The 24,285-nt window shown below is 40.9% G+C and overlaps 1 protein-coding gene across 1 annotated transcript in view; it reads right to left on the bottom strand.

Moving 5' to 3' along the window:
* The window catches only part of itga9 (integrin, alpha 9), a 336,927-nt gene that overhangs the window by 126,869 nt on the left and 185,773 nt on the right, over window positions 1-24,285 (bottom strand). Inside the window, exons 16-17 of the mRNA XM_039736193.1 lie at window positions 13,194-13,346; window positions 131-207 (exon numbers count right to left, since the gene is read on the bottom strand). Coding sequence (XP_039592127.1) covers window positions 131-207; window positions 13,194-13,346 — 230 coding nt within the window. The remainder of the gene's footprint in view (window positions 1-130; window positions 208-13,193; window positions 13,347-24,285) is intronic.

Here is a 24,285-nt window from a genome sequence, read left to right as displayed (position 1 = left end):
AGAAAAGTGAAGCTCACTGAGGTCAGAGGCCATTTTAAACATCTCCTGCTCACTGTGCACCACTTCCTCACCATAACTCTCCTCTGTGCCCCGTCTCACTCCCTGGCAGATCTGAAATGCCAGCACTTACCCAGACAGCAGCAGTTGTCCACGTAGCCTCAGATCAGCTGCACAGTCATCGGAGAGGCAGTTCCTTTCAAACACCGTCTATAAGAATTGTAAAGATGTCAAATTAATGTACAACAGAACTACTGCATGACAAGAATCTACTCAGTAGGAGAGCTGACAGGGAGACAGACAAAGCAGCAAAGTGGAAATGTCTTGGACATCCAACCAGTAATACAACCCAACCGTTAACCGTTAAAATTGAGAGCAACAGCAAAACAATAAAGGAGCCCATAAGGACCAGCAAGTGAGGGAACATCACAGCACTGACCCCATTAGAAAGCAGAAGAGGTAAGGATTAGGGTTAGGGCCAGGACCGAGGGGCATCCTGTATAGTATTCGTCCATTTACCAACATAAGAGCCAAATGCTCAATTGATCTTCGCTGCTGACAACTCCAAAAGGAAAAGCTAAAAAAGGAAGACATGCAGACAGAAACAGAAAAGGAAATAGATTTCCAGCGAGAGGAAAGGGCAATTTTAGCAGTGATTGTCCCAAACTCAAATAGCCTTCGCTGGATAACAGATAAGTTAATTTCTCCCCATTCTTCTTTCCAAAACTGCCCAAGTTCAGTCAGGTTGCATGGGGATTAAAAGGCATTTTCACGTCCAGGCACAAATTCTCAGTTACATTGGGAAGTGGACTTTGACTCTGCCACTCAATGACTTAACCTTGTTGTTAAGTCATTCCTGTTTAGATTTCTCTTTATGTTTGGGGTTGTTGTCTTGCTGGAGAACAAATCCTCTCCCAAAATGTAGGTTTCTTGCATATTGATTCGGGTTTTCCTCTTGGATTTCCTTTTATTTTGTTGCAATCATTTTACTTTCTACCCTCACAAGCCTTTCAAAGCCTGCTACTAAGAAGCCTCTCCAAAGCATGATACTTCATGGTGGAGATGGGGTGGTTTTGATCATGTGCTTATACCAAACATAGCATTTACTCTGATGGCCAAAAAGTTCAATTTTTGTCTTATTGGACCATAGAAATGTATTCTAGCTGACTTCAGAATCTTCCTTGTGCCTCCTGGCAATACTGGGCCCAGGCCCGCCGCCAGAAATATTTGGGCCCCAGACAACTGGGTATATGTGCCTTCCCCTGGGTCCCCACATGCCAAAACCTTCAAATACGTATACAAAATGATCAAAATGTAGTTTATCTGACGGGGACAATGCTGCATTTATGAATACCATACTTGATGAGTTAAGCCTTCTTGCACATCAAAGTTTGACTGCGAGAAGGAAAGCCAGTGCTAATGGAAGCTCATAGCCGAATTGAAACAATACATTAATGAGACAGGCCTATGTATTATCTAACGTGTAACGGTACAATTATACTGATGTAATGAATAGGAGTAACATCTGAACACTTTGATATATACTAACAGTTAGGGTTATCTACATGGTGTACAATCAGTATGGTAAACTTCAAAGTTTTCAAAAAATCCGGATGATCCAAGCGAATGAATTATCAGACTACCACTTCTGCTACACCATACATGTCAACATCCACAATAGTGCACAACAATATCGCTGCTGTCTGAGACAGAACAGCGCCTGTGTGTGTGAAACGGAAGTATTCAATTACAGCGGCGAAGTCAAACCATTATCCATGTACCCTGTACAACAAACATACTACTCAACGTCAAGTTCAAGGACGTCGGCGTCGGCTCTCCTTTGTCTTTGAGAAGCGTGCCGCTGCCGGCCCCCTTTGACAAGCGTGCTTCACACGACACGAGCACAATATCTACTTGCATGGAGCGTGCAGCTATTAAAACACTCACTTGTATTGTTGTAAGCTAAATGATTTAACTTTTCTATTACATGTAACTTGAATAATTGTCCGAATATATGTCTACGCGCACAACATCAGCATAAAAAAAATCAAGCGTGAAGGGGCCCCCTTCTGTTAGGGCCCCGGACCAGAGTCCCATTTGTCCCCCCCCTGGTGGCGGGCCTGCTGGGCCACCCAGTCAACAGTCATTGTCTGTACAGTCTCTCCAGTCTCAGTTACTGTAGCATGCAACACCTTTAGAGTTCTCACTCTCCAGTCTTCTACTTGCACAATTACTCAGTGTTTTACGACAGCCTCTGTCACACACATGCGCACGGGAGGAAGCAGAATGGAACAAATGAAGGTAATTCCATGCCAGGCCAGGGGGTGGCAGGGTGCACTAAGCCTTCCTCTGTTGTTTCTGCAGACCAAATATGGGAAATTCTGCCTGATTCAACACTAATGACACCACTTCCATTTTTGGTCCTAAGAGCAGCACTTCCGGTTCCACCCAAAGGACAATGGCACTTCTGGCTCCTGGCCCAAGGATAATGTCACTTCTGGTTCCGGACCTCGATGATGTCACTTCCGGTTCCCTGCCTTAAAAGACCAGTCAACTTCTATCATCCTCAGTTCACTCTTGGACTCCAATCTATGCACATCAGTACAATTTTCAAAACCCTATTGCAGCCTGGGATAAAATACGGGTGGCTGCCCAGACTTTTTTGTGTGTGTCGGGCCTGGTTCTATGCAGATTTACAGCTCTGTCATACACTTTCTTTTTCATAATAAATGATTTAGTTAAACTTTAAGGGATATTCAGCAATTTGGGCATTTTCCTTGTATCCTAACCTCTAACTTGCGTTTTTTCAGTCATCTTTTCACAGAATTGCTTGGGGAGGTTTTTAGTCTTCATTGTGTTATCTAAGACTATGCCACAGTAGGTGACTTTTCCATCTGTTTTCAGTTGTAGTCTTCATTTATATAATCTTAGTGAGTTGGAAGCAGTTGGTGCCGTGCTCCCATGAAGCCAAATACTTAATGCAACATTCAAGATGAACTAGTCTCTGACTCACTGTGACAAAATCAAAAAGGTTTAATTCATCTTTAGTCGTAAGAGCGAACAGTATGTGCATTAAAGATGACAACGAATGAATGCCAATCTGGAAGTACAATGCATAGATTGTAATGACAAAGAACACACACGTTTTAAACCTTGCAAACTGAAGAGAAGCTCATCTCCCTGATGTCTCATGGTTTATGTATTAAATCAGAATGGAAAAAAGAACAAAAAAGGCTAAGACTGAACCTGTTAACCCTTCGTATAGTGCCAGCTCCATGAGGCAGCACATTATTGGCTGTCACAAAAAGGGGTGGGCAAGACTGTGCTGGCACTCAGTCGGTAAAGTAGACATGAGCAGTAATTTTAAGTAATTTAAACTGATATGGCCTGGCAACAAGATCAGCAACTGTGACTAGAAAAAGCCTAATGTGACACCGGTTGTAGGCCACATTACTGATTCACCACAGGGTGGACCTTCCAGATTAAGAAGATTTCTACTATAATCAATATCCATTAAACTAATCTGGTGACTTCTAAGACCAATTGGCTGCACCAGTGATGATTTACGGGTTTCATATTACAAAGGGTGATATATGATCAGACATTCTGTGTTTATATTTGTAATTAATTTAGACCACTTTGCAGTGATCTGTTTTCACTTTGACATTAAAGAATCTTTTTCTGTTCACTGGTGTCAGAAAAGACAAATCAAACACACTGGAATTGAATGTCGTATTACAATAAAATGTGAACATTTTTAAGGGGGTGAAGGTCTTTTATAGGCACTGTATATACAGAGTCAATTCCTGGGAGTAGGGAAGTTAAGAGACCATTTGTCGGCCTTGCAGTGGGGAAGCAACACAAAAAGAATTGTGTTTCAGCACTTCAGCCTCGAAATAAGAATACTGCTTAAGGACTCAGAAAAGCTAGAAACAGTATGGAGTATATACAGTGTAACTGAATAAACTGTTATTATGTCATATAGTGTGTCAAGTCACAGCAAGGGGTAATAAACATTTATGTTACGTCTATTCATCTATTTCCTAAACACAATTAAATTCAGGGTCACAGAGACTAACATTACAATGCAAAATAATACAGTTAACATGAGGTTAGGCCTAGGGGCTAAATACTTATTTATAAGCACTGTATACACACATATACCCATATGTCGCTACCCTGATATACACACACTAACACACCCATTCACAAATTACAGCAACACTGAGTTTGGCTTTCACATCCCATAATGAGGCGACCATAGGGGTTGCGCTCACAAACCACAAAATGCTTGTGGTGATTGCTAACACCTGGTAATCTTCTTTTGCTGTAATTCATGCCATTCCATAAGTGGTGCTGGGGACTGGTTCAGCCGACTCTCCCTGTGATCATCCATTCGCCCTTTAAGTAAAATGAATAGTGGAAGTATCATGGAGGACATTCGGGACTATATAAAGCACCTTTTCACAGAGCTCACCACCCATAAGTGTTCTCTGTATTCTCACAATGGCAGCACTGGCATTTACAGTGGCTCAGTCAGTGTCACAGAGCGAGGCAGTGCTGACCGTAATTGAATTTGCGTTTTGTGTTTTATAGTCCAATATCATATCCACTAAGACACATGACTGGCTTATGTGAAGGGTGCTTAAGAAATGGCATTTTTAAATCATGCTGGATCATCAGATGTGATGAAAGCAAACCACCGTGAAAGTGAGTCCTGGTGATATGGAGGAACAGAAACCAGAAGTGATCCAAATAAAAAGATATGCCGTTTTTCATCATGTGTTACTCCATGACTCCTCTGATTACGAAGAGTGATGATGTAACATAGAAAGGAGGTCAAGCACCTAAGATAATGTTCAAAGGCTCCTGCGGCATCTGAGGTAAACAGTCACACTTACACCCTCTCCCATTGCAAAGTCTGTTCACTTCATCTCACTGTTTATTTTTTTCCTGTTATTATAGCACATTTGAAGGATGGAAATCATTTAACTTTTAAAACACTAGCCTAACAAAAGAAAAGCCTGGCAGGAAACGAGTAAGCAGGCGGGCCATTTCAACTGCAAATGAGTGATCTGCTCTTTCAGGCTGCTGGAGAGAACGGGAAAATGACAGGAAAAGGTCATTTAATTAGCTCCAAGTCCCAGGGCACAAATATCTGCACTGGCCTCCTGGGGTTTTACGATATGTGAATTCAGCGCACAGACAACAATCCTATTAGCCAAAGTCCTTCTCCCCCGAGGCATCTGTTTTTCACCTCCCTGAGGGGCCATTGTGTTTTTAATGTGAGTATTGACTTGGGGTCACGTTCCACCAAAGGCTCCCCATGATCTCTATTCCTCTAATTAGCTATCCATTCATCTGAACAGATTTTAGATAGTACAAGTACTTTTGAAATGGTCTATTAAGAAAGAATCCTGTGTCAATGCACGCATTCAATGAATGGATTCCCTGCACTGATATGCCGGGAAGGCCAGACTGTAATCTTGTACAGTAATATATTATATCCTGCATATTTATGAATTAGTAGTACAAAATTGGCATCACTCTCTTACAGATGTAGGGTTCCAGGTTCTACGCCTGGCTTAGTCAATGTTTGTATAGAATTTACACATTTTCCGTAAGGGTTTATTCTGTGTACTGCAGTTATTTCCTAGGCCCAAAAGACATGTAAAGTATACGAGGTGAGACACAAAAATAACCGGATTGGTAAAAAAATATATATTTTTGATTAATTACAGCATTCTAAACATTGTCACCTTCTATATATTCCCCCTCTCAATCTCTACACCGCTCCAAACGTATCTATTGATTGATAATCTTCTTGCTTGAGGCTCTTCAACAGGCTTGCCATTTCTGTCTTCACTTCATCCATTGAAGAAAAACGTGTTCTCTTCAGGTCACTTTTGATTTTCAGGAACAAGTGAAAATAACAGGGAGCTGAATCGGACAAATATGTAGGATGACCGTGGACAGGAATATTTTTGTCAGACAAAATCTGCTTTAAAAGTATTGGGCGCGGGAGCATTGTCTTGTCTTGTCTCGCTGTTTGCCTTTCTCAAATGACATTGTTGCGGCAACTCGTGTAGCGATTGTTCTGCAAATACTGACTGGGCTATTCACAGGATACACCTAGCGGTTTGAGAGGGCATGTAGGAGGGGATATAGTCCTATGATTCACGTCCAGCCAACCTTCAGTTGGTTTTCCAGGAAAGTCCCAAGCCCATGGGGTTTTTTATGTCTCACCTTGTAAGATTAACTGCCATCTTTAAACTGGCCCAGAAGGCTTTAGTGTCACTAATATACAGTATAAAGACAGCAGCTGTATGACATTACAACTCAACCTAAACCTAATCTTAGGTATTAGCATAGCAACTTAGGCCCTGTCCACACTGCGACATTTTCTTTTAAAAACACAGACATTAGTCCCTATTTGTCCACACTACTATTGCATTTTCAACACCTAAAATCAAATATTTTTGAAAATACTCTCCAGAGCTGTGTAATTCTGAAAACACAGCCTCAGTGTTGTAGTCTGGATGGGTGAAAACAGAGACTCTAATTGCTCTCTGATTGGCTCATGTTTATTATGTGGCCCAATCCTGATTGGATGCTGCTCATTACAATTTCTCATAGATAGATAGATAGATAGATACTTTATTAATCCCAAGGGGAAATTCACAAATTACCTGATTGGTCACTCTTTAATGGAAGAAAAAATATATTCCAACATGGCGGACATAGAAGAGTTGCTTTCCATGGTGTTTGATGTGTTGCTTACCTGTGTCCAACTAAATTTTGTTTTGTACAGTTTGAATGCTGCATATATGTTCAAAAGCAAAATAATTTAACGGGCACGACAGTTTTGTGATAAATCCTGTGATTTGCAGCACTACCATCCCATCCAGGATTTTTTGTTGCCAATGTGCACACACTAAGAGTAGGTGAACATCCACATCCTATGTGTTTTTGGTCATCTTAGTGTGGATGGAGATGCTATTTTTAAATGAAAACATTGCAGTGTTGATGTAACCTCACTCACATCTTTAATTTATTAGGAACAATTAGCTGTGTAAGAGTGGCCAAACTATTTGTTCCTTTACAGAAATTTGAGGGGTCATACATGTATTTTGGATGTGGAATAGTATGGTGCACTCCTCTCATAATTAGTTATTTTTCATTGATATTCTATTATTTTTTACAGGAATTATTTATCTGTATATGTTTTTGAGGTTGCTGTAGCCATTACTGACTTTAGTTTTTTTTAATCTGGGGTTGTTTTAGTATGTTTATATATTTAATGGTGTTCTCCCATGATGCCATATTGTTCTGTTTGGGAGTCGCTGCTTTGCATCATTTTGTTTACTGTTTGCTCACATCAGAAATGAAATTATGTCAGGCATTACAGGGTATAAAGTTAATTTCCTGAGGTCACCTAAGTGTCCACGTTTGTGGATATCTCACAAAAACAAACTAAAATCTAAATTTGTTTGAGTCTTTATAGTTCTCTGTTCTCTTTTCCGTTAAGTTTTTTAAATATGTGGCTCAGGGACTAAGGGACTATAGACTATGTTTCAGGTTGTGTCGCTTTAATCTCTTGGTTTGTCTTGTCTTGTTTTCTTGTTTCTCTTTTCTTTCCTGGTCCATCCTTTAGCCCACATGTCATAACAACTCTATGGTACCTTTTTTGAAAGATGCTACAAGACTTATTCTCACCTGGACAAAGCTGGCAGCATTGTGAGGATTATGTTTTTTAATTTCTCCCATGCCTTCAATACTATCCAGCCATCCCTGTTAAGATGGAAGCTTAGGGATACCCAGGTGGATGAGCCTATGGTGTCCTGGATAATGGACTAGATAGATAGATAGATAGATAGATAGATAGATAGATGTCAGAGGCACGATAGATAGATAGATAGATAGATAGATAGATAGATAGATAGATAGATAGATAGATAGATAGATAGATAGATAGATAGATATCAGAGGCACGATAGATAGATAGATATCAGAGGCACGATAGATAGATAGATAGATAGATAGATAGATAGATAGATAGATAGATAGATAGATAGATAGATAGATAGATAGATAGATATCAGAGGCACGATAGATTGATAGATAGATAGATAGATAGATAGATAGATAGATAGATAGATAGATAGATAGATAGATAGATAGATAGATAGATAGATGTCAGAGGCACTATATAAAGATAATAGATAGATAGATAGATGTGAAGGACATACAAGATTGACATAATACATCCACTACAAATAAAATTCAACACTGCAGAGGATCAGTGTGAGCTCATCCTAAAATAAAGAGTTTTCCTGCAAAATAAGGTCAAACTGCTTATTATGCGAACAGCCCTGTGAAATGTGATTAAAATTTTATTGGAAAAGCATGGGACACATACAACACAAAAGCCTGGAATATGCACAACCCGGCCAAAAGAATCATTAACTTAGTTTAAAAATAGTCTGAGCGAACCAGTGGGAAGTTTGTGCTCTGCAAACGTCAGTATATTAAAGCAAAAGGAAACAGCTGGTGTGATGGTTGCTGAAATGTTGTTTTTATAAAAAATGCCAGAAAAGGTTGTGCCAGGTGAGTAAAGCTGTGGCCCCATAAATATAAAAAAGTACAATGAAAAAGCTTCTGTCTGGAACTGCCCAGTAGCATACTAGGTAAAGGTATGAGCTGAGCGGCAAATGCTCTCTGGGCAACAGAATGGCTCACTCAGCGTCTCACTGGGAGGGCTCTTTTTACTGCTGAGTGAAAATTGAATGTGGAACAGGAATCAATCCTTCTAAATTAGGGAGAAGGCATGACAAACCAGGAAACACTCTGGAGTGCACTGCGACTGCCTTCATCACTCTAAGATTATGTAAATGAAGTCTGCGCCTCGGTGTTGTTGGAAAAGTCATGTAATGTGACATGGCCTTAAGGAACATGAGTGCTTTGGACCTTACAAATAGAAGAAAAGGCGTGTGTGTCTGTCTGATGTCTTTTATTTTACATGCCACAGCAGAATGAACAAAAAGACTAAGGCTGTGTCTGAATTGGCTGTACCTATAAAGCCTTCACAAGGGACTGGCTGTCAGTCAGCACATTATTGGTCGTAAGAAAAAGAGGTGGTCTTGTAATACTTTGGAATTTTGAAACTGTTATGGAAAGTCATCATGGAGTCACGTAATTAGTTCTGCATTGTGATTTCTGGTCACATCATCTGACATACTCAGACTATGAGATCAGCAGTGGCAGTTGTCAAGTTTGATATCCCCTTCAGATGGAAGTCATGTAACGTCCCACCAGCTTAGGTGACTTGTCCTGGGTTACACAGGGAGTCAGTGGCATAATCTGAATGGACAGTCTTGTCATGTAAAGTCCACTGCCTTAGCCAAAAGACCACAATGGCCGCCTATTCTTGTTAAGTGTTGTTATGTGTTGTAATTATATGACCCCGGTTGTTAGCAGCAATAGTGCAGCTATTTATTATTACTGAAGTGTCATGCCAATATTTTCTTTTCCAAGTCTTTATTTTTAGTTTATTCTGAAGAAGAATGCTGTGACTTGAGCACGTTCCAGCAAATGGAGATTTAAACTGAAACGAGTGCTTTGACGGACAGATTTTAAAATCTTTCCCAGTTAAGCACAGTACAGTGCACCGCACCACTTGACTTGGAACAGGGAATTTATGGCAATGGCGTATCAGCCAAGAGAAGGCAGAAATTTTCTGTGTCCTGAGACTCGGCAGCCTGCTCAAAGGCACGTGGAACACATATGGCTAAAAGCATGCAGAAATGCAACTTTCTGGTAACAAATTTTTATAATATTCATAAATAAAAGAAAATATGTGCTCCCAAGTACTGCCCCATTGCTCTCCGCTGCAGCACCCTTCTCTCTCTATACTGTCCTGCTTTCACTTTAAGTCATGGGCACATTAGATTTGTGGGTAATCATTCAGAAATACTTAGTTTACTGCACACAGAGCCTTTCATTTATTTCTGTGGACATGTGCTAAAATCCAGGCAGTACAGTAAGAAGTGGCTCTGGGGGTCTTTTCTGCCCAGTGCTTTTAGACAATTCAATGCTTCCACCTGATGTATCTTATTTAAGCATTTATTTATCAATTCACTGATCAGATGTATTATCTGCCCTGGGAGACTGTATTCTTGTTTTTAGTGTTTCTGCTGCTGTATGCATTTGAATTTCCCCATGGGATCAATAAACTTTATCTAATCTAATCTAAACTATGTCGTCTAAAGCTATAAAGAACATTAAATCTAAAAGTGAAACACACTGCACTCCACATGGCAGCCAAAATAGCACAAGGAGGTGTTCTACCCACTCTGTCCTCAAGAACTGTGGGGTCACCAAGCCTGCGTTTACATTGACACTGTTCTACATTGCTTTGTCTGAGAGCTAATCCTGTCTGTATATTATTATTACCAATGCTTAAAATGGTAACATAAGCGGTCTTGTCAGAATTGGAATAAATACTCATTAAGAAAGCGACTGGCAGCCTAAACGTTTTCGCCCGCTTTCTCTCCTTGTATGGTGAGCCATGGCATGTCCACTTATGTGGGATTCGTTTACAGCACTTTAATGCCTCCATAAGCCAGAAAAGCCCCAGGTCACCACTGGGCTCCTGGATAGCATCATGCCCAGCTGTGTCAGCAAACATCCTTCTCTACAGCACAATGACCCCTTTGTGGAGAACACCTCTGTCAAAGATGGCGTAAGAGCTATGCAGGGGGGCACTGCAGGGGGTGCTGTTGGAATTTGTTTCTTTTTTTTTGTATGTGTGATGCTGGGAGGCTCCGGGTGAGGTCACAAGTCAAGTAAATGTGTGTCTTCTGGGCTTTCAGTTGGCGTTACCCTGCAATCCAGTGACCGTAGTGAAGATCATGTTCTTTAATTTCTCCAGCACCTTTAACACCATCCAGCCTCACAGAAAAAGATAAGGACTATGAATCCTAAAGGCCCCACAGGCTCCTGGGTCATGGACTACCTGCTTAACAGACGGACAGTTTGTGATGCTTAAGGGCTGTGTGTCAGAGACGGCGGTGTGTAACACTGGGGCTCTTCAGGTAACTGTCCTGTCTCCATTCCAGTTTACCCTATACACAACAGATTTCCAGTACATTACAGGCAGTGGGCAGGCAGTGTGGTGTAATGGTTAAGGCTTTGGACTTCAAAATGTTCAAATCCTGCTACTAACTCTGTTTAACCATGAGCAAGGCACTTGACCTGCCTGTGCTCCAATTGGAAAACCAAAAGAAATGTAATAAATGTCATAAATGTTGTAAGTCGCCAGATACAGTAAGTAAATGTAGTACTAACTCTTGCCATGTATAGAAATTCTCAGACAACTCCTGCATCATAGCTGTATTGATAATGGAGATGATTTGGAACAGAAGGGCTACAGAGCACTTGGACTTGTGGTGCAGGTAAAAACGCCTGCAGATCAACATGAACAAGACAATACAATTGGTGGTGTTATGGAGCCCCTGTGACCAGTCACTTTACAGGAAAGGGAAGTTGAGGTGCTGCAGAGAGTATTTGGAGGTCTATATGAACTGCAAACTGAACTGGTCTGACAACCCAATGGTGCTGTATAAGAAGGGCCAGAGCAGACTCAACTTCCTGAGGAGACTCAGGTCTTTTGATGTGCGCCACAGGTTGCTGGAACTGTTTTACCAGTCCGTTGTAGCCAGTTTGTTGTTCTATGTGATGCTCTCCTGAGGAAGCAACTTGAGTTCAGATGATGCAAAATGCCTCAACAAATTTATCAGTAAAGCCAGCTCCATCACGGGACTGACTCCGGACACTATGAAGGCTATTGAGAAAAAGAGAATGGTGGCAAAATTGGATGCCATTATGAATACAGTATATACTCGCGTGTAAGTCAGGACTTGAAACCCAAAAAATCGATCATAAAATCAGACCCAGACTAATACGCCTGTTCAAAAATTCGACACTTACATTTTTTATTTTTTTACATCTTCTTGTTTTCTCCAATTTCACATCAGTTTCTCAGACGCATCAAATTTTGTTACAACATTGCAGTTACCAATTTCTTTCGCCACTTCAATGACTTTTAATTTAAAACCAACTTCGTATTTTCTTCTGATCGAATGCTCCATCGTAGATAAGGGATGCTTTTATGATAAAGGTGTATGAGGGGGTGAGATACTAAAAACACAAAACAGTGCAAACTGTTTGGGTATTACCGTGTGGTCACGTAGGCACAATACATAGAAATAAAGGCCGTGTGCTCCATGGTTACTCTCTCAGGTGGGCATTAGCATATCATAATGTCTTGGACCAGTAGCGCAAGTTTTCCGCATTTGACTTATATGACCAACATTATAAATACCAGAAATTATATGGTATAACCAAGCCCTGACTTTTGCGCGGAACAACTTATCCGCAAGTATATATGGTAATTCTGCCCAGTTCCTCCACGGAGTACTTTTAGCCACAGGCTCATAACTCCATGTTGTAATGGGGATCTTTTATGCCTGTAGCCATTAGGAAGTTCAATGCTTTCTCTCAACGTTCCTATCGTCACTCCAGTCAGAAGTCACAGGAAACTATTACAAACTTTAGTATAATATTTATTGTATGTTCTTATTCTATTACTTTGAGTTGATATCTGTGCAATTTATGTTTTTGTTTTTGCTGTGGTATGCATTTGAATTTCCACCAAGGGTTTAATAAATTATAGCTAATCTAATCTAATCTTCAGAAATACAAGACAGAATTGCTTAAATGTACAGAAAATATAAAAACATTATTGATGGTCTGGATGGTCTAGAGACACACCTTAGCATATCTGTATCAAGGTGGGCAGGCATGACACTGATCTCTTTAATGACAAGCTGGACAACAATACATCTGGACAAACTGAGAGGCAGAGGCACATGCTATCCATTGATCAAAAAAAGCAGAAAGAAAAAAATAAATAAGAAATGAAGGGGCAGGCAGAAAATAATATCTAGAATTGAGTATAGGGAGGCATGCAAAAAGGGATTGGCAGAAAGGTAGACAGGCCTAGGAAAAAGCACAGAAGAGCCAGACATATCAGAACATAGACCAAGGTAAACAGAAAAAAAGGAAGCACATTGAAAGGAAGGGAGACAGAAAAACAGATCATTACAGGCAGGCGTGCCAGCAAGTCAAAGGCTTACCTGGTTTCTTTGGGCAATCTTGCCTCCTTTTTTCCATCGTAGGATGGGGGTGAGTGCAGGCAACTGCTCGCTCCCATTGCTCTCAATCACATGTTCCCCCAGACTATAGGCCACTTCAAACACAACGGGAGAGAAAACGTCCTTGACTTCCTTCTGCAGACACAAACAGAAGAGTCAAGTCAATCATTAGGAGATGTACTCATTATTCAGTAAGGAGCCCTTCTGGGTGCTAAAGTCATGTATACCAGTAACCCGGCAGGACAGTGGGAGGATTACCTTAATGTTTCAGTCCCAACTTTTTAAATATTTCACAGTAAATGTGTTTGAGCTTGAAATTTGCACAAAGTCACTTCTTTATGAGCATAGTGGTCAAGAAGCAAGTTTCAAAATCTAGATTGTCCTGCCATAAGTCAATATTTGTTTAATATGACACCCATTGCACTAAACCAGGGATCTCAAACTCCAGTCCTGGAAGGCTGCAGGTACTCATTCTAACCCTTTTCTTAATTAGTGACCTGTTTTTGCTGCTAATTAACTTCTTTTGAATTCATTTTTTGGTGACGGAGTCACTTTCTCTTTCAGCCTCATGCTATGGCCTTGTACGTCTTTCATTTTCTGACTCGTTAACTTGGAGCTGCCTTGCCAGCTCTTTTAGCTTTAAGCCGTAGCCTTGCACTTCTGGGTCGGACAGACAGACACACACACATCCACATGTAGACATTTATATATAAGACAAGGGGGCTTTGCCCCCTGCTCACTTCGCTCACCAGCCCCTTCCTGCCCAAGCCAGCGCTACACACCGTTGTGAAGAGGGGGGCTGAACGCACCCCCAAGGAGACGCGGCCGCCCCTCTGAAACCACGCTTAAATGGCGATACAATGGGAAACAAATACAGCGTTTTTTTAATCCCCTCTTTGCTCGATCAGCTGCTGGCTTGCTGCTTCTGCCATGCTGCGTGATCTGCACTTCGCTCACCTACCCCTTCAATAACACACAAGCATGACCCACCATTGTGAAGAGGGGGGCTAAACGCACTCCAAGGAGACGAGGTCGCTCCACTGAAACCCCTCTTAAATGGAGATACAATGGGAAACAAATAACATTTGTTTTTTTTACCTCCTCTTTGCTTGATCTGCATTTCGTGTGGCATTGCAATCGTGTAAAAGCCTGTACAGCACCTTCTTGTCATTCTCAAACACTATTCAATCTCTTTTTGTTGTTCCGTTATTTCACCGAGTAATATTTTCTGTTTGTTTGTGCTAATGCGATCTTTACTATCATTTTTTTTAAACTTTTGAATTTTCCTACTTCCATCATCTCTAACCTGCTCTGCATGTGCATCATGGGACTTGCTTCCAAAGGCTGTAAGTATGACGTGACTTGTCCATCTCGCAGGACGTGAAAATGTCTCTCTGTCTCTCTTCAAAAGATCTCTGTTCAAAAGAATTCTCTGCCAAAGATCTCGTCGCAAGATATTTTTTTTTTATGATAGAGAGATAAAATATATATTAGATAGATTTAAACCTGAGACAGTTAAGCTAAATTGCCAAGGAGGTTACATAAAAATAAGCTCAAAAACTGTTTTCAGTTGAAGAAAATGAAGATTATAAGATTACAGTTTATTTTAAGGATTAATTTGAGTACTAAACCTACACTTCTGATTACACTTCTGAAGAAGATGAGAACTTACCAGCATAATTTTTAAAGGATGAAACTGCTCTACACATAGATAGATAGATAGATAGATAGATAGATAGATAGATAGATAGATAGATAGATAGATAGATAGATAGATAGATAGATAGATAGATAGATAGATAGATAGATAGATAGATAGATAGATAGATAGATGCCACCCAATGATCTGGAGCAAGAAAACATTTATTAGCTTATTATGGATAAAAAGGACAAAACCTTTATTTGAAAAGAGGAAATGCCAATAAATCAGGGGTTGAACAGCAGAAATGCTGAATTTTTGAGAAGGATTCTCCTGGATTCCCTGCCTGACATCCTCTGGGCCAAAATGAAACCACCAAGGGAACACCAGCATGGCAGCACAGTTGCTAGTGCTGCTCTATGTCACAGTTCTATTGTCCTGGGTTCAGATCCTGGCCTGTTAATTGTCTATGTGAAGTTTGCATATTCTCTACAGATCTGTGTAGGTATTTTTTTTTTTAGAAATACTTAGGTTTCCCCTAACATCTCACATATATGCAGGTTAATTACTGACTTTAAATTGTCTCTATATGTTCGCTACAAGAGAGGGACATCATAATTAAGAGTTTTTTCCTGCAGTGTGTCTAATGCTGTGCTCATACGCTCTGGCACCTCATGTTCATACTGTAAGTGAGCTTGGAAGCTGGATGAATAGAAATAAGCTGACTTGGCTCAGGAACGCCTGTAGCGGCAGTTCTGACTTACTCCCTAAACCAGCTTGAGCCCCCAGTAAGAAGCTGGTGCTAAGTAGGCCTAGAAAGGCCAATAAATATAAGACTGAACTCAGATTTAAACTAACAGCATTCTCAATTTTTAACCTCTTCTGTTTTGAAACAGACACTGTGCTCTCCTTCTGTGGTCACTAAATGTGTAAAGTGACCTGACTTCTGAACGCATAAGAAGAGAGGGTCTAAAGTGAGAACTCTCTGCATTGGAGATGGTGACCTTGTCGGTTAAGTAGGCACTTTGAAGCTTACCAGTGAATCTTCATCACAGCCAGGGAAAGCTTTTGGATGTGGAGGCAGAGAGACTGGAAGCACAATCTCCTGTTGTCTGGGATTTCCTTTTAAGGAAAAATCTTTGGGGAACTGTGCAGTGAACACAAATGCTTGATATTAATGTGGCCAGCCCACCTAATAAATCTCACTGCCTGTGTTCATTCAGAGCAACACTCCAGGATGGACTCGAGCCTTGGAGTCTGATGACTGCATCTTGGCCCCAAGTCTGCTGCAAAGTTTTGATTGACTTCGGGCTTAACTGAACATTGGAAAAAAATATATTAAAAAACCAATCATGCAGGAGAGCTTCTGCATTTTCCCATTAATCTCTCATCGTTAACGAGGGGCTAAATATGATGAGTTGGCACCAGTGACAAATGCTTACATGAATAAGTTTTAGAACACAGACATGCAGGCAAGATGCTAGTTTTGCCTTCATGTTAAGCAATGGCTCTGACACCAAATGCCAGCTAGAAATTGAGAAGACATTTGTGCCCACAGATGCAGCGTGGAGGCAGACAGAAAAACAGGTCCAAAAGTGGCCCACATGCTACATTATAAGGCAGGCAATTCTAAGGCCTGATTCCTTGAAAACCGCAGGGGTTTTCAAACTAGCATCCACAACCCCTTAGGGGGCTGTCACACCATGTTTGAGGGTCTGTAGAGATTGTCTTTAAATTATCTCACATAGTTTTTAAGTAAGTGTAACTTAACTTGTTCTTCAATTGTTGTTTAAAGTAGCGCTATGTCAAGTAGTTATTGACTAGAGTTACGGGTTCACAACCTGTGCGATACGTGAGCAGCTTTCAGGTGAGCTGTGATGGGGGACACTGGGATAAAGTGGCTCTTCAAATAAACACAGCAGATGAACCCATGTCTCCATGCTTGGCTTTGCTCACCACTATTGTCAATATTAAGCTTGGGAGATTGAGGAAAATGACCTTAAGTTGTTTGCATTTAATAAGATTTTGGTACTTAACAATTTAAGACTAAACAAATTGTGGAATTTTGAAACACTTACTATTTAATATGGATTTTCTTCTTGACTACTGAGTCAGCCCTTGTGTTTTTATAAACAACCAGATTTTCTTCTACAACACCATCTTTACCCTTTTGCCTTTCCTAAAGTTTGATGAACCACCTCAAAGCAATTGTAACCATTCTGCGTCTAGAAATACCATTTTATTGCTGCACACTTCACCTAATCCTGTATATGTAGCTGAAGACCCCTGAGGAAACCTCTGTCAGTGGGCAACCAGAGAGTGCATGTGGCTAACATAGGTAGCAAAAAGACCTACTGTTCTTCTTTCTGTAATAATCCTACTGCTTCCATCTGAGATAAGTCAAACGAAAAAAAGGTTTTGTGTTCCCAAACAGACTAACAAGATACAAGGGCACCAGGTATCATTTCAAAGTTAAGCCCCCAAGGCAAGAACAGCTAGTAAGCTGTACCCACCGGGTGATCTGATAAGTTTTACCCAATATAGACCCAGGTAGAGAATGTATCATCTTAAAGTTAAGCCCCCAAGGCAAGGCATGAGCAGCTAGTAAGCTGTACCCACCAGGTGATCTGATAAGCTGGGGGGCTGGCGCAGATACACACAGGTAGATAATGTAGGTTTCTGTTAGTACAGCAGAGGAAAAGTAGGAATAAGTCAAGCAGTCCATGTCCAATACCCCAGGAGGGGGTAAAATAACAGGGTGCTTTGCCCTACTGTGTTTTTTTGTATTCTAGGATTTTTAACTCAAAATGACACCCGTTAAATTGCAACCGATGTCCTGGCAGCATTTCGAAGCTTCTGCAGGGGACGCTGTACAGATCTCCCACTGCTTCACCACACGTGAGGACATATGGAGCTAATCAACACAGAACAGGAAGGAAACAAACACGTATAACACATTTCACAAAGGCATCTCTGGCATCATCTTATTACTCAGAGGAAAGTTGCAATTTATTTAAGTGTATTTTTTTTTTTTTTTAGCTTTTAACAAAACCCTCATGTTGAAGATGCATGGCTGACAGGAGCTTTCCATCACACTTAGGTTCAGCAGCTGTGGATTTGAACAGTTTAGGAAGGTTTTCTTTTGTCCTTTTTCAGTCTGAGTTTCTTCATTCCAGGAAGCAAGTGTGAAGAGAGACTCACAAAAACCCACAAATGTATTTAGTAATGCACTAAAATTCTCATTTGATTGACCAGGGGTTCGAGTTTGGACATAAGTTATATGCTGCGGTGGGCTTGAGCCCTGCCTGGGGTTTGTTTCCTGCCTTGCACCCTGTGTTGGCTGGGATTGGCTCCAGCAGACCCCGTGACCCTGTAGTTAGGATATAGCGGGTTGGATAATGGATGGATGGACATGTTATATGACCTCATTGGTTAGAAAGCTTGCTACTCCTCTTTCAAGCAGGTCAAAAGCAGGCTGAAAGCATTGTAGAATAGACTGTAGAATAATAAAGATGCCTGATTACTGTCCTCCAACTACCTGCAAACCATCCCAGTCCTACCACAGAACTACACCTAGGTGGTGTCACACATGTGCGAGTAGGAGTCAACTAAAGGGCCTGAAAAATGGCAATTCCACGTCCGACCAGGGGGCGGCAGGGTGCACTAACTGTCCCTCTCAATCCCTTGCAGACCATTCTCAGGCAATCCCACAGGGTTCGGACACCTCTGATGATGTCAATTCCTGTTTTGGCGCCTCCGATGACATCACTTCCTGTTCTGGCATCTCAGACAATGGAATTTCCTGCCCCTTCTCTGGCAACGTCACTTCCGGTCCTACCTCTGATGACGTTGTGGAAGAAAAAAACCCGAGGAAGACAGGACAAGTTCAATTAATTAGATTTTTATTCAGTCACAGATGAGTACATGGAATCTACGTTGCAAGCAGAAGAGCAAAGTACCATTTTTTTCTATTGGTTTTTTATAATTTCTTCTTTCTCCCCCTTCCCCTTATTATTCAAAAATATTTTTAATATTGTTTAATTAAGCCTTTTATTTTAGTACGCTAATGGGCCATCTGTTCTTATTTTTTTTCATTGATCTGATAGACCCTAAAGAAGGAAAGGTCACCTATCTTGTGTCAAATAGACACGTTTCTTAGAAACTGGAAATTTTCCTTGGTCAGCCTACTGCACCCTGTCTTATGACAGACGCCTGTATGAATAATCTGCCATTATAGCAAAACGACTTTGTCTGTTATTAACTCTAAGTAGCTTGCAAGCAGTTCATTTTTCTTTCACAATGTCACTTCCCCTTCCGGCCCCAATTACGTCATTTCATACCCTGGCCTTTAAAGCTGCCATCTTGACTTCATATAATTAATTCTGTCTTGTAAATATCTCTTGGAAAATACCATTTTGTAGCCAGGATATATTATACGAGTGGCTGCCCCAAACCTTTATAATGTCTTTTCATCATTCTTGTGACAGTGGATATTGTATGTATACTGGAAACGCCTGGAAAGATCCCACACAAACTAAGCAGCTGACTTAGGGCTACATTGTGGCTAGCCTTTCATATTCACACTATTTACGTAAGTGTGTGTGGATTCAGCTTATCATTTGATAGAATGTGAACTGAGATAAACCGAAACAGGCAGAAGGGGAAGGAAGCCACCCTTGGGCACCAAGAATTTTAGGGAAGATCAAAATCTACAATTTCTAGCATTAGCTAAGTGAGAGTGAAGAAATGCTAACAGATGGAACATCCCGAGACTACCAGTGGGCATTCATGCCACTCACCCCTCTGAGGATCCATATGATGACATATAATGAGTGGGCTTCAGTCACATTAAGGTGCATTTAACAAAGAAGTAGGTGTCCTTGGAAGATCCTGTTGCGTTGAGAAAGTAAGATGTAGACTATGTTGGCTTGTTATGTATGAGCTCAAGCCAACAAGTCACAGCACTGCACGATAATTCACCATGGGTGAATGTGCCTAAAGCTAAAGTGAAGACAGATTTTGTACGACACATTAAGAGGTGGGTAATATAATAGATTCCTCTCTCTTGAAAGTTTTCACATTTTTATTGTCATTCAACATTAAATCATAGTGGATTTAATGTTTTTTTTGACATTGATCAACTGAAAAAGACTTGATTCCAAAGTGAATACAGATCTCTGCAAAGTGGTCTAAATTAATTAATTACAAATATACGACACAAAGTAATTGATTGCAAACATATTCACAATTCAAGTCAGTATTTAGTAGGTGAGTCTTTGAGAGCCATTCCCGCTTTGAGACTGTGTGGACAGGTTTCTCTCTATCAGCTTTGCACATCTGGACACTGCCATGCCTCCCCATTGTTCTTTGCAAAACTGCTCCAGCTCTGTCAGGTCATATTGGGGGATCGTGAGTAAACAGCTGAGCCACAAATTGACTTAGCCACTCCAGGTCATTGACATTGTTGTTTTCAAGCCATTCCTGTGTAGGTTTGGCTTTATGTTTAGGTGATTGTCTTGCTGAAAAACAAATCTTCTCCAGCGTTGTAGGTTTCCTACAGACTGAATCAGGTTTCCCTGCAGGATCTCCCTGTACCTTACTACATCCATTTTACCCTCACAAGTCTTCCAGAGCCTGCTTCAGACAAACATTCCCACAGCATGATGCTGCCACCGCCATGCTTCATGTTGGGGAGGGAGTGTTTTCAATAATAGGCAGTGCTCAGCTTATAAAAAACATGATGTTTAGTCTGACAGCCGCAACAATCAGACCATAGAACCTTCTTCCAGCTGAGTCTCCCACAAAACTTCTGAGAAACTCTAGCCAAGATGTCATGTGCATTCTTTAACAGTGGCATTGCCACTCTCCCATCTCGTGACGCACCTGAGGAACATACGTGAATTTCTCTTCAACCTCTGTAGCTTGTAACCCCTTCTGAGTTATCATAGATCTCTTGGTTGCCTCCCTTTGCTTGTCTTCTTTCACCATCCCTCACTTTTTAAGCAGATTTACAATTGTGCCTTACTCTTTAAATTTGTTAATGGTTTAACTGGACTCCAAGGAATATTCAGTGACTTGGATATTTACTTGTCTCAATTCCCTGACGTGTACTTTTCAATTATCTTTACACAAAGTTCCTTAGAGTGTTTTTGGTAGGTTAGTCCACCCTACTGACTTACCACAAGATGGACCTTCCAGGTACAGGGGCATAAACCCATTGACTACAGGCGGGTGGCATTCATTGAACTAATTCTGTGACTTTTGAAGCAATTTGCCTGCACCAGTGATGATTTAGGTGTGTCAATACTTATGCAATTGGTTTTATATTTGTAAGTAACTGAGCCCACTTCACAGAGATCTCTTTTCACTTTGACATTAAAGATTCTTTTCTGTGTCAAAAAAGCCCAATTAAATCCACTGCGATTCATTCTATCCACTATATAATAGAACACTAAAGTCTGTGTGTCTAGTCTGTCTGAGTAATCTGATTGGTTAGTTTGGCTTTGGTGTGATTGGTCAGTTTGGCTTTGGTAACGCAGCGAGAGCAGAAGTGCAAGTGTGAGACACACGAGGAGCAGAAACAGCATGGAAGGCACAAGGAATGTCACCTTCAAAGGTTACAAGTATAAAAGTGGACAGGATGTAAGAAAGGTGTCTTAAAAATAAGGAGAGAGTCTGAGAAACATGCCGCGCAGGAACGCGCTCGAGAAAGGGAGCATCGGTGAAGAGAGGTTCAAACACACCCACATACCGAGAAGGCGCTGAAGGTACACTTTAGGCAAGAAATTGCAAATATTTTTTTAAATTATTCTATTACCTGTCTTTGTCAGGTAGCGTGGCTAGTGTTCTATAACAATAAAATGTGAACGTTTCCAAGGGGGTGAGTACTTTTTATTAGCACTGCACATAACAAAGTGTGAGGTGCAAAAGAGCTTGTTGCCTACATGAACACAGAGTAAGTTAAAATAGGGGAATGGGATATTATCATTTTGGAGTATAAACAATGCGCATGAGTGATGAACATCTGCACAGATGAGCTTTACCCAGCAGTGGATGGTTCTCGTAGTACAGAACGCGTATAACAGCAGTTTATGTGCACGCTCAATCAATGTAAGGCACCACAGTCCACATAGAAGGAACACAGACAACTATACACAGATGAACACGGTGCTGTTGTGGTAAATAATTCATGTGAGGCATCAGCATCCCCATAGCCATACTACATTCAACTTTAAAACAGACCATAAGGTGTGTTCCTATAAATAAAATCATCTAGAGACCATCACTGCCCATGCAGACACAGCGTAGACGTCTGTTGCAGGGCGCGGAGGGGTATTCTTGTAGAGAAGTGTTCACTTGTGACATCAGCATCTGTTCAGATGCTCCACATATAACTTTAATGGTGAACATAAGGTGTACTGTATTGCTATAAAGAACAGCTGAGTGGAAATTGCTGTCTATGCAGATGTAGTGCAGGCAGCTTTTACACAGAGCAGCTGGCCATTCTGGTGGAGAAGGCTTAACTTGTGACATTAAGATCCATGCAGACACAGCATGAAACATGAAATGAATTCCCATAAAGTAAACTGCCTAAGGAGCATTACCATCTAGGCAGATGCAGCAGAGATAGTTTTACATGGGGCCGCAAAGTATTTTTGTAGAAAAGGCTTAGTTTAAGTAATCAGCACATATTACTTTAACACAGGCAATAATGTGTATTCCTATAAAGAAAAGAATCTAAACCATTTTACGATCTGTAAGTCTTTTATACAAGGTGTTCATCTGGGACGACAGTATCTGCAGATATGCAGCCCATTTGTTATAAAGCAGAGGATGGATTTACAGTATGTGTCACAGGCTGTCAACATGAACTTTCAGACGCCACACAGACATTTTACAAGAGCAACAGCAGGATGTACACATCAACGCCTGTACCCAACATCACTGTCTGTACACACACTGTGCAGACATCTTTAATAACTGGAAGGCAAGTGGTCTCAAAGGTCAGATTACACATGTGACATAACGGCACACAACCTGATGAAGATGAAAGAGAGCGATACGACCCTTGAGAGTTGAAGCTCTGAATTCTATTTGTGCAACGGTTAAGCAACTAAGCTAAATCAAATACTTAACTGTGTGTGTGCACCTCGTCGCTTACCGAATGCCAGTAGGGTACACATCTGTAGAGTTAGGTTCACTCTGACTGCATTTTGACCCCCTATGACTTTCTCTCTCCCTCTTTCTCTTTTAAACAGGGCCCTTTGTGTTAACTGCATATCTTTTTGTGTAAAATGATTTTTATAACTTCCTTTTAATTAACGGATTTCCTCTTGGTGTTCTGCCCAGGTGGTCTCTGGGGGTGACCCCCCCAACCCCCTCACCAATCACCTCCCAACTGCCTTGAGGGGGAGCAACAATTATATCAGAGCAAGTTTCCGCTTCCAGAAATGACAAGCCAAATGAAACAGCCATCGAGGTTCACCTTGATTCTGCTTGAAGGCTCTTATTTCACGTTGTGCGTGGCGTCGTTCCTACATGTGTGCATGAGTTGAGTGAGGTGAAAACAAACACAGTACATCTGCCGGGCTTTGAATGATGCATTGGAGGGGGGAAAATTTTATATAGTGCCTTTTATGATGAATTACAAGAGCGTGCTATTTTAACAAGCTTATAAAACAGACACACAATGTGGAGCTCCATCTCTTTTTCTGATTCAACTTAATGAACTGGCATTGTGAAGAACCAGAAGTACAGTCATGCTTGAAAGTTTGTGATCCCATTGAATAATTTTAGATTGTTTTTGTTTTTAAACCACAAAATGCACATTTAAAGAGAACTTTCCAAATTGAAATAAATTATACTTATTCACCAATTTGAATGTTTAAAAGATGTCCATGCAGCAAAATAAAACACACAGTATGCAGAAATTATTCATGTATAAAAATAAGTGAGCCCTTAATTCTATGGGTGGAGTAGTGGCTCTGAGGTAGGGATCTGGGGCCTCATGTATAAACGGTGCGTACGCACAGAAATGTTGCATAAGAACTTTTCCACGTTCAAATCGCGATGTATAAAACCTACACTTGGCGTAAAGCCACGCACTTTTCCACGGTACCTCATGCCTTGTCATAAGCAAGTTCTCCGCTCGGTTTTGCAGACTGGCGGTACCCAGCGTCAAAGCAATGCTACTGTTCCTGTGTGGTTACTCTTTATTTTCATGACGCGGCTTTATAAATACACAGAAACTAACCGCATATTGTTTATTAGTGTAATGCATCTGATTGTAATTAACTCGTAACAATATAATGGTCCAGGGAACAGCCATAGTATTCCAAATACCATAACTGCTTTAGCGTTGTTACTCTCACTGCACCTTCCTCTTCTTCTTATTTTTCTTCTTCTTCTTTCAGCTCCTCCCGTTAGGAGTTGCCA

Source organism: Polypterus senegalus, chromosome 15 (genome assembly GCF_016835505.1).
Source record: "Polypterus senegalus isolate Bchr_013 chromosome 15, ASM1683550v1, whole genome shotgun sequence".
Taxonomy (NCBI): Eukaryota; Metazoa; Chordata; class Cladistia; order Polypteriformes; family Polypteridae; genus Polypterus; species Polypterus senegalus.
This window is presented reverse-complemented; position numbering and strand designations above follow the sequence as displayed.